This window comes from Chiloscyllium plagiosum, unplaced genomic scaffold (genome assembly GCF_037043375.1).
Source record: "Chiloscyllium plagiosum isolate Xiang-an unplaced genomic scaffold, Cpla_swu_hap1 HiC_scaffold_32, whole genome shotgun sequence".
In the NCBI taxonomy this organism is placed as follows: Eukaryota; Metazoa; Chordata; class Chondrichthyes; order Orectolobiformes; family Hemiscylliidae; genus Chiloscyllium; species Chiloscyllium plagiosum.
Window position 1 is genome coordinate 5,987,717 of NW_028270170.1, and position 11,748 is coordinate 5,999,464.

Here is an 11,748-nt window from a genome sequence, read left to right on the forward strand (position 1 = left end):
TTTAAATAGCCAAGACTGTATTTGTATCCAGATTTCAGCCCTTATTATGACATGAGTTGATTAATATATTAACTAGATATTAGTTATAATAATTGACAGTTAACAGGTTTGCACTTTTCTTTAACACTCTCCCCAGTATTGAACTCCTGACAAAGGTTTGTGTTTGTTAATTCCCACAACTTTTATCTGAAATACAAAACTGATATGTCTATTTGTCCCACAGCTAGCACAAAGAAAGATCAGGGAAATATTAGCTCAAGTCAAACATCAGCAACAGCAGAAGGTACAAAGCAACCAGTCCCAGCCTCGGAGGAAGTGAAAACACCAAAATACTCCAGACACGTCCCAACAATGAAGACAGATGCCAGGCCAAAGAGTGGCTGTATTTAGATCAACTTTTTGTTCACTTTTTAAACTGTGGAAGGCTAAGTAAACATTGTGGAAAGAAATTATAATAATTTGATGTAATTTAAGACTTCTTTTTCTCTACTTGAAGTATGTAAAAGAAAATTTAGACTAGCAGAGCCTCAATTCCATGTGGGGGACAGGCCAAACGTTCTCTCTGGATACAGACAATATGTCATCTGGGAGACTGGAGAAGCTGTTACTTATATAGGCCTGGAATCCATTTCCACTTAGAGCTATACTGGTCATCCTGTTACAGGTTGATTCTTACCAATTTTGGGTTTGTGACTTATTTCTGATGATAAATTGTTCGTTATTTAATAGGAGAATGACTACACTAGCAACTTCCGCTATTAAAATTTTTTTGAGAAGGATCCCCCCAATTTGATTCCTCTACAATGAGTGGATTCTTCTCTTCTGCCCTACCTAAAACCCACCATTGTACTCTCACTCTTATTTCTGACAGTTGGTTACAGGGAGACCATGTCATGCTGGCCAGATTATTGACAAGGTGATGTGGTGAATATGGTTGGGTTTGTAGACTATGGACAATAGCAAAATTGGATTCCAACATAAAAATATTCTATTACTTGTCAATGACAAACAAAAGGCAAGACTGAGTATGGGATGTGGGAAGTCAAGAGAGAAAAATATATCAAGTGAAAATTCGGTTAAGAAGGCAATCTACCTCATAGCCATAAAAGGACATGTAATGGCCATCAGATCTATCCAATCGGATATAGTTGTAGACTTCCAGCTTTGTCACTGAATGCAGGTCAGTATATTTTTTTTCTTAGGTAGTTGATAATTGAAGCAAATTGAAGGACATTCCAAACCTTTAAGTCATGGCCCCAAAGCATTTGATTAACTTTCGCTAATCTGACAGGTCTGAAACACAGTGCTTGTTAATATAGCATTCATTTCTTTTAAAAAGTCACATCATTCAGTGTAGGGATAATATAAACATGTCTGTGTCAGGTACCATTAAGTTGTGGTCAGTCGACACAACATAAGAGATGCACAAGTAAAAGCTTGTTTATGGATCTTTGAAGTAGATTAGAAATATTCTCACAATAGATAGAAAGTTTCCATTTAGGTCAAATCATAATAGCGAGACACATAATGCATGAGATAAGGAGCAGCAGAACAAAAACAAAGCTGGAATGGCTTTGCAAAGTGAAGGTGTTGTACCCTGCTGAACTTTATGTGAGTTCCTAACACTTTGTTGTCCACATCAAAAAGATTCCAAGAATTGAACTTTGAATCAAAATTAAAGTCAAAATGCCAAACAGTAGACCACTAGATCTATGGAAGAGTCTGAAAGGTTGTTACCTATGCTAGTTTCAGGCCTGCTAGCTGAGTTAGGAGGTAGATGGATAGTTTGAGTGCAGTGTGTCAGCTGGTGTATACTGCTAGCAACATCCCATGAATGGAAAATTAAGGCCCTGTTGTATTTCAGTTGGAGTAGAGTTAATCTTTCATTGAGTCAAACTCTGGAATCGTGTTTTAAAAGAAAACGCAATAAAGTCTTGGGAGTCTTACCCTTGCTTTCTTGTCCATTGTAAATGTTTGACATTAATGGAATCTTCTAAAAGATGTTGGAAAATTATTTAAGACACAATCTTTACAAATGCTTCCTACAGATAATTATTATTCAAAGTCTTTAAAAGGGGTTTTGGGATTAGGTGACAATGCACACAAAAGGACATTGCATTCTTTTTCCTCTACCACTTCCATCAATCTATTGATAAGATACCATGAGCCAGCTGAGCTTTGATCATTGGCTGAGTATATCTTTGTGATGGACACCATCTTTGGAATAAAATTGGGACACGGAGAAAAAAAGCAACCTTCATTTGAGTTAAAATGATTCTTGATTTGTCTAAGTTTATTCTTTCATACTAAGCCTTCCACAGTGTTAAAATGCTAGAAAATTGTGTATTCTTGCCAAATCTTAAATGAACTGTGATGATTGATAAGGTAATGCCAACCATGTGTGGTATTAACTTAAAATTTATTCCGCTTTCTTGAACTAAACTTATGAAATAATTCCTTCCAAGTGGCCAAGATTTTAGTGTGGTGTTTTCCCCACAACGATCATGTCACCTTCCTGGGCCAAACAGAGTTACAATTGGAACTTTGCATGGTGGACACAAATCTGTTTTATCTTCTCATTTTTTCTCCAACCCTTGAATTTGTAGTAAGGAAAGAAAGTGGAATGAAACTAAGAGTCCCACATGTGAGGAGTATGGTATTAACTGAAAGAGATTAAAAATAAGTGAATCATTGGAAGAAAGAGTGATAACAACTTTGACATCTGGTCCAGTCCCTTTTCTAGGAAAGATGTGTTTTTTTTTAATTAATTGAGTTGTGAAAAATAAAATTGAAAGAGAAAGAGAAAACATGACACTGCTAAGGAACACCGAAGGAAGTATATTCACCGGTGATGGCCCAGGGCATCACTGTGTGCTTTTACTAGACTACCTCAGGCGTTTAGTACCTCAACATTTGTTCCTTTTTTGCTTGCTGGTATTTTATATACTTATAAAGCTGATAGTCTTGAATATTTTATTTTTTTAATAAAAGAAAGTAAAATTTGCTGAGTTACGTACAACAGCCGGGAAATGTGTGGAGTGGGCTGTTAGTTTTGCCCCTGCTTCTAGTCGTTGGAAGTGTTTAAATAATTTTAAAAAAAAATTGAAAATTGCAGCAATTGCCTCAGATCTGAGGTACAGAGGTGCCACATTGGGAACAATTTGCATTTTTATGTACTTAAAGGCAGTTGTGATGATGCAGCTAAATGCCACATTTTTCTATTTTTAGACATTGAAAAAATCATTAGATGTGATTTTCAGTTAGTGATGTGTAAAAAGCTTGGATTTCCTACACTTACTCAAATTCTTTAGTTTTGTCACTATTGTTGTGTTAGCTACTTTCAGTATACATAATTAATAACCCTGTAACGTGTGAAAGATTTTATCTCTGCACACAATGTTTCCTCTGTCCATGTTTATAATGAGAGCAAGCCTTGAAAATTATGTCAATCTGAAAGTATACCTTTCTATATCTGGGAAACATGCACACATTTAAAATAGGACTGATTGACCTCTGTGAGCCCTGGATTAGTAATTCAGAGCTTAACTTCAATCTCCCTAATTCTCTCTTCATCCCTGTTCCATTATTGCTCCTGTTGTGACTTGCTATGCACACAATTAGCATCTCAACATGACAGAATATTTGAGTGGAATTCATGCCGTCTTTTGTCACTTTATGTCTATCTTCTATTTCTACTTCCTGCTCCTCACTCCACCTGCCATTATTCTTCTCGATGTATTTATTTCTAAAACAAGGCTTCAAAGCTGGAAACTTTCAGAGCTTCACTATTTGAAGCTCTACACTTTGAGCTTCTGGTTAAGAGGTTAATCTTAAAAACAAAAATACTTAGTACTTCATGAAAATTAACTCTTACTTTCTAATCTTCCGACAGTCAGTTTTCCACAACAGTGAAAATGCAAAAGAAAGAATTTGTCTGAAAGCTGCCAAGCGGTGAAACTTTCCTCTAAACTCCTCCCAATAACTGAGATGGATGATTCCAAAACAACTGGGGAAAGGGCAATGTAGGCTAGTAGGTGTTCATGGCCTTATTACAGGAAAGAGTAACAGTTTGGAGCACTCGATCTTCTGCCTCAATATTGCCATTTTCATGTTCACAGGAATATCACGTCAAGAAAAACAGTTTGCATGACTATAAAATCTCGGTTGCAGCTTCTGGTGAGGGTGAAGTGTTGAAACAGTGAGATAAGCTTCACTTCAGGGTAAGTGGGAATGGACAATAAATTCTGGCCTTGGCAGTAATATCTCCATCTCATAAACAAAAATAAGCAGCTGGGCCACATGCGGAAAATAAGTCTAATTCTTATGCCTTCTTTATAAGCATGGACTGTCTCCCCTGGTTGCAAATCCTTAAGTCTCTCCTGATGCCCACAACCCAGGTCCTTACACAAAATGACCTCTACATAGACACACAGAGCTGTGTTTGTACATGCATCCAGTCTCTTTAAAACAAAAGTGCTTTCAATTTTATTTCTTTGTATAACAATCTGGGAAAAATCCAAGTTTTTTGCACATGCCACCTGCTTTTGTTAAATACTTCATGTGGGAGCAAAAGACTAGATTCTGAAAGTGGCTACATTTGTGCAACGCCCATTCAACCATTGCTGTATTTTGTTTTCAGGTTAAGGCATTGTCCTCTATACAACTTTTCCTTTTATTTGCTTAAATTGTGAAACAGCCTATTCAGACTTCGGCCTATATATTTTTTTTGACCCTACAGCAAGCATCATCTCACCGACACGTGTTTGAGCCTTTTTATATCTTGAAGCTACAGTGCTGGCAATCGACACTTGCAGTGGTAGATTGCTTATTGCTATTGACAGTCCTGCCATAGACACTGTCTGCCTGGATACTGCGGTTTGATTGTCTCCTCCCGCAGAGCTGCATGTTAACTGAAACAAGAACAGAAATTGTTGGAGAAATTATGAGTTAGAAAGCTTCTCTTTTGGAATATACATGTTTGAAGAACCATAATATTAGGGAGTTTAATGAAGTTTAGGGAATTAATGAATTTAAAGGTCAGCAAAGTGCCAGTTAGAAACATTACTTTAGGGGCAAGTGCACATGACAAAGCTCCAATGCACAAATACAGACAGAAAATTCTAGATATACAAGGCAGAATGTCAGCAGCCAACTAGAAAAATGTGCAGTTGAATGTTGTGCATATTGAAGTACACCAGGGAAATAGAGTAGATTTCTATAATGACAAGGGTTTGTGTCTTGGGGACCTTGTCCATTTTTCATTCCCAATTTTGATGAAGGATTTTTATTCAGTTATTGGCTTCCAGAAAAATGGAGAATTTGCCCTGGGTTTCCACTTTGAATTTCCAATTTGTAGCCTTTGTAATCTTTCCCATTGTGCTTTGATCGTCTGTAACAGACACTAGGAAAGGAAGAGGGAACTAGATTAACCATTATGTCGTAGAGTGGAATTGCTTTGAAATTAGTGGTCTGTGGTAAAATTTAATGCCAAAAGTTTAGCTCCACATGTTGATTAGAGTTTAGAGTTTATATGAGATTGGCTAATGAATTGGTGTTTGTACACATCAAAGTGCATGTCAATTCCCACTGGAGAGCCTTAGATTCCAAACAGTGCTTTGATTTTCCATTACAGATTTCATGTGAACAATTACAGGTCTAAGCTGGAATGATTGAGTCTGCAAAGCAGGCGCAACCTGCCGTAGAACTCTACAGTGTGAAATGGAACCATTCAGATACCTAAACTAGCTCTGACATGCTTAGCTTAAATCCTGCCCATTGCCCTCAGCCTAAGATTGCATGTTGTCCAGTCTGAAGGCCATAACTTTGTTGGCTATGAGGCTCTGATTTTGTCTGTGTAGGCAATGAATGGCTTGTGTTCAATGAACTGCTCCATTCATGAATATTTTTATAGCACAACCACCTCTTTCAAAATCTTTAAAACCACTAAATGGACAGCCTCATGAAGGCCAGGTTTGCTCACTTCCATTTAGACCCAAAACAACCAGTGGTGAGTTTATGGTTTCGTTAATGGTGGCGGTGAGTAGCGCAGAGAGTGAGAAATTAAATTAGTGTTATTAAATAAAGTGTTCACTCTGGCACATATTATTTTAAACAGAAAGACAACCAGATCACAATCGGCAGGAGACATTTCCTATGGCAGGACAGTGTTTAAGATTCTTAATACTTCAATTTGAATTTAAAGAAAAGAATGAGTTTACACGGAGCATTTGTTTAAAACTAATATCGCTTGTCGGGCTGTTTGGAGGGCAATTAGAAGTTGATTATCCAACTTGTGGCCTGGCCTTTGAGTGGCACCAGAGTTTAACTCATAATTGTAAAGATTTGTAATTGTCCATAGAATTGGGCCAATTTAAAACATGAATATATGACATATCAACCAAGAATTGCCAGCTTGGTTTTTTTAAAAGGCAATGTCCAAATGATGTGGTTAATGTAGGTTAAGCTGTTAACCTTTAAGCCTCAGTTGATCCACAGGCTGCAGATTCCGATTTCTTAATCTGAATTTCTGTATGGCAATGAAACATGGAACATTTTAAGACAGAGGTTCCCTTGAGCTTCTCAAAGGCTTTCTTGCCCTGACAGTTTTTGAAGGGTTCTTATACAAACTGCTGTTCCATTTGCCCTTGTGCGCCAAAAGATCCTGTTTGGATTCTATCTGCTGCTCCTGCAATATGGCTGCTGTCTGGGGGTAATCAACATGACCATCACATAGTGGTTGACTCTAGTTATTATAAAAGACTCTCTGGCTTCCAGGTAGCTTAGATCAGCATTCAGCCAATCACTCATTTCTGTTTCTTGATGATGATTCATACTAGGGTACAAATCCCCAGGATCTGGTACTTATGAGTATCTTAGAATCATAGAATCCTGAGTGTGAATACAAACCCTACGGCCCAACAAGTCCACACCAATCCTCTGAAGAGTAACCCACCAAACCCATTCCCTTCCATTTAACCCCTGACTAATGCACCCAACCTACACATACCTGACTTGTTCAACCAGCCAATGCAGTTGAACTTTGACGACTATTTGACAGTGAAAAACATCAAGACAAATCTAATCCCCTCCTTGCTTGATATTCACTCCCATACTTGCTAATGAATGTTACTGTGTAGCAGTGATAGATCAGAGGTTCTATTTTGAAGATGTTGGAAGCAGTTTGAGGCCAGTTTCGGAGGGTTCCTCACTCTAATTACCCCTGGTGAACTCCGCACAGGAGTGAAATTCCATCTGAGCCAGGTTAATCATTTTGACACTAACGGATTCATCACCGCAACCTTCAGCACAACAAAGATATTTCGGGTGATGTGAATCCAGCAACAGACCAGTCTTCACTGAAAACAAGATCATCAGTATTCCACCTCCCCCCACAAAGACAGTTGGACATTGCCTTTTTTTCTTAATATTTCTATTTTTGAACTGTGCTGAGGTGCTTGGAATAAACTCATGTATATCCAAGACAGTAACTACCTCAAAAGGTTTACCATGTGAAACAAAATGTTGAATTACGAGTTACTCTGTTACCTCTGCTCCGACGCAAAGCTCGTTCTTAGCCTTGCTAACCTTGCATTGGTGTGTACTTGCATGCGGGTTTGCTTCATCAATACCTGCACTGCATTCAAATTGGGGGAGGGAGGGGTTTGGGTGGGGTTGGGGGGGGAAATCGGGGAAGGGAACAAGACCTGTATAACCGTTTAATTTTTTTTTCATCTACCTCTTAGCAATTAGGACGAAAAAAAATGGTAGTGGCATCTCCACATTCTGTAGTTTAGGCTAAAGTCCTTTTGTTTTCCTCCCAAAGATTTTTACTATAGGAATTTGTTGAGTGAATTGGTGTTTTTTTTCACTTCATTTTTCTTTTCCCTGACACTTGTTCTTGACTAGATACTTTGTTTTAAAAAAGATCAGGAAACAAACTGTACAATTTTATTTTCTCCAGCTGAGGTTGCTGGGGAAGCTTTAACCTGCAGACATTCCCCTATAGAATACCTATTGGTTACAGTCTAGTCTCCAAGAAAAACACTCGCGTTTGTATGGGGCCTTTAATGTAGCAAGGCAATGTAGAGATGTGGGAACAGGAAGGCAGGTTTATAATGTAGTTATGAGAGGATACTACTTTGGGAGCAATCAAGCAACATTATCCCATAATGATCTGAACCCAGGCTCCATCCTGAGTGGGGTTGTGCTTATCACCTTCCTGTGCAGTATTGTACTTGCATGGAACCTGCGCTGTTTATTGTGGCAAACATGTTAAAAATAATCTGGTGGGAGTATTTTGCAGTTTTTTTGTTGCTTGCAGAGCTTACTTGGGTAAGAGTTGCTATGGTTACAGTTGTTGCTAGCTGCCAGCACTTTCGCGATTTAAAGAAGGTGTCACAAACGAATACCTGCTTCTCCTTGTCAAAGGATCCACACCCTGCAGACTCTGTCACAGTGTCACATCCCTCTCAGAAAATCCATTGAAGTGTAGGGTCTCATTGCACTTCTGTTTACCAAGCTACGCTCTACTCCAGGAGCTGATCTGATGAAATTTTATCCATGAGTAAAATTGCTAAAGGTTTTGCTGAGGGATGATGGGGTGGGGAGAGGTTTGTTTATGTTTGGCTTTAACAGACAGTGGTTCTATTGAGAGTGGTCACCTCACAGGTGTGGAATTGTTTCTGTCCCTCATCTGTTAGACAAGCAACAAAAGGGCATTTGGCCTCATACGTTAGATACAGAAAGACTCATCAGTGTGCCACCATAAATTCATGCAGAAATGACTTTCATTTTGGGGATTGGGATTTTAGGAAAGTATATTCTTCTTCACTCACAGAAGGGGATCAAGACTTGCATTTTCTGCAGGATCATGCAGATTGTCTGGTCTTGTTAGACTAATGTTTTGCGTTGCGTTACAAATGTATATTGTGAGCAGTATGTTCACAGGCAGTGCACCCATTCCAGCTTTGTGCACATCAGCAGCAAGGTATCGGTTAACCTTTAGATGATCCCGAATTCTGAATTAAGCTGGATATATTACTGTGTTCCCTCAATATCAGGAATGAGGACGCAGGTCCAAAATTCTGAGCTCCCCATCCAATCATGTCCATGACACTGCATTAATACAACATTATCATTGATCCTTACTCACTGCTATCCCATTGGGAAACCACTGCAGGATTAAAAACAGTCCCATTAATCTCTTTGGAAGTAACTCTGACAATTGCTTGTTTAAACTTGAGTTTGGTTTATATGTTACCAATTCAAATGTTTAAGACCATGACCCAGGACTCCCCATGTATTACAAACTATCTAAAACAGAGCCCTTCTCTGCATTGAGAGACATTTTTACACTGTTTTTGCAGGTCAGATTTCTAAAGTGAAGCAGGGACAGAAATGACTCACACCCCATTGTAACTGTGATGTAAAGTTTTTCTGCAAAGCACGTTTTGCAGAGGGAAAATGAGGGCAGGGGGAAGTTCACATGGTTTTGCCCCAGCTCTGGGTCTTGGCTAGCCACATACAGTTTTTAATGCATTAGTTTGAACGTTGGCATTTCCAAGCCCTGCGGAATGTATTGTGTAGTGTGAGGAATGTACTCTCTTGCCATATCTCATCATTGAGAGTTTTCCTGACACTGAATAACTGCAGGCAGTCACATCCTTCATTCTCCTGGTGTGACTAACTTGGTTTCTTTTCCAAATATTGACCTGGGATTGTAATTTTTGTCTTGGAAACTTATTTTCCAAATGTAAACAATTTGCATGAAAAGCCTCAACAGTCTCTTTGCTAAAGTAGGTCTCAAACGACGCAAGCTCATCAATTTGGTTTTGACGTGTATTAAAAAGTATGGGAAATAAAAATTAAAGGCAGGGAGTCAGACTTTTAAGTTATGTTGACAGTTATTGCTGTCTGAGGTGCCCCTCTTGTAAGAAGTAGATCCAAACTTCAGAACATTGCTAACTTTGATCATATCATCAGCTTTAGAAATAGAGTCCCTTCAACAAGACTCAGCCACCCAACTGAAAAATGGGCCAGAAGTCATGATATCTGCTCAGTCAGAGGTATGGGGTAAAGGAAAATGTTACAAGGTGTATCAATGAGGGGAACAACTGAATGGAGCCCAAGGTTCAGATTTTCTAACTACCTTAACCCAGTGCTTACTTAGTTTGATCGTCTGCGAATAACTATATTTAGCAGGACTACCAGTAGATTCTAGCGTCGTGCCAGCAGAGAGCTGGTCCGTTTAGAAATCATTACATTAAAAATCAAGATGAACCCGGGCCAAAGAAATGTTTAAAGAATGGGGGTGGGAGGGAGTTGGGGAAATAGAGTGAGAAATTTAAAAAAAAAGAGGCAAGAATGGGGGAAGAAAAGAAATGAAATTTAAAATTCCCTGCCAGTCTTACACTGCCTATTGAAATTACATTTATTAGTTCTATTTCTTTGAATGCCGTTCTTGATCAATTTTTTTGTTGACTGCTGTTAAAACTTGTGTTTTACCATGCGATGTGCTTAAGTTTGTGCATAGAATCCTGTTACTTTTGAGACCGTTTTAAAAAAAACCTTTCTACTTTTCCCTTCTATTTGAAGCTTCTTTATTATTGAGGCCAGTCAATGTGTTAAGTTTGCTAAAGAGACTGAAAGAAGCTGTCATTTCAATTACTTGGCTCAATTTTCATCCAACTAATTCCTTTTTTTTGTCACCAAACAGCTATACTCAAATGTTTCATTACAAAATAAATTTATTTCCTGTACTGGTATATATGGTGTACATTTCCTTTGGTGAATTTCAGAAATATATTCTGGTTCTCGCTTTTGTTTTATGTTTTCCTGTGTTCATTCAATACAGATTCACCTTTACCCTGTGAAAACACCAAACTCCATGTAATTTCTCTTCTTATTGTTTTCCTCTATGGGAGGTCAGTGAGAATGCTGGCACATGCTGTTCACCTCCAAGTGCCTTTGATTTCCGAGGCCATTTCAAGGTCAACCTCATGGCTGTGGGTGTGGAGTCACATATAGGCAGGACCAGGGAAAGGACAGATTTCCTTCTCTAAAAAATATTTGTGAACAATAATTGACGATAGCTTTAGTAACGGAGACTAGCTTTATATTCCAGATTTACTAAGTAATCAAATTTAAATTGGTGAGATCCAGCTACTGGATCATTTGTTCAGTGACATACCACTACACCACATAAAATTGAGCAGTCTATGTCCAGCAATCTGCTCAACTTTCGACAGCTCTGGAACCTCATGGTAGCTGTTTATTATCCTTTGAGTAACACAATCAATCAGTGATTGTCGGTCTTAAACTTGCTCCTCACATCTCAAACCTCTATCCTTCCCTCCCATGTCTGAGCATAATTTGCTGTCTATTCACTTTCTCTTTCCTGTTTTCCTTGATTAAGTTAGGATTAGTCTAACAATGTGGAACTTTGAGTCACAGAATCATACAATATGGAAACAGACCCAACAGTTCACGCTGACCCTAATCCCCCACTAAACTCGACCCACTTGGATCATATCCCTCCAAGCATTTCTTATTCATGTACTTATCTAAATGCCTTTTAAACATTGTAACTGTATCGCATCCACCTCTTCCTCGGAGTTCATTCCACACAGGGACCAGTCTGTAAAAAGAAATTGTCCCTCATCTTTTTAAAATATTTCTCCTCTCACCTTAAGTCTTGAAATTTCCCACCCTAGGGAAAAGGCACCTACCTCTCACCTTATCTATACCACT

The 11,748-nt window shown here is 38.6% G+C and overlaps 1 protein-coding gene across 3 annotated transcripts in view; it reads left to right on the top strand.

The window, feature by feature from the left end:
• igf2bp1 (insulin-like growth factor 2 mRNA binding protein 1) overlaps positions 1–7,625 on the top strand; it is a 175,663-nt gene extending 168,038 nt beyond the window's left edge. For all 3 annotated transcript variants that reach the window (XM_087977738.1, XM_087977739.1, XM_043674803.2), the window contains one exon: positions 224–7,625. In XM_087977738.1, coding sequence (XP_087833864.1) covers positions 224–319 — 96 coding nt within the window. In that variant the 3' untranslated portion in view covers positions 320–7,625. The remainder of the gene's footprint in view (positions 1–223) is intronic.
• The last annotated feature ends 4,123 nt before the right edge of the window (positions 7,626–11,748 follow it).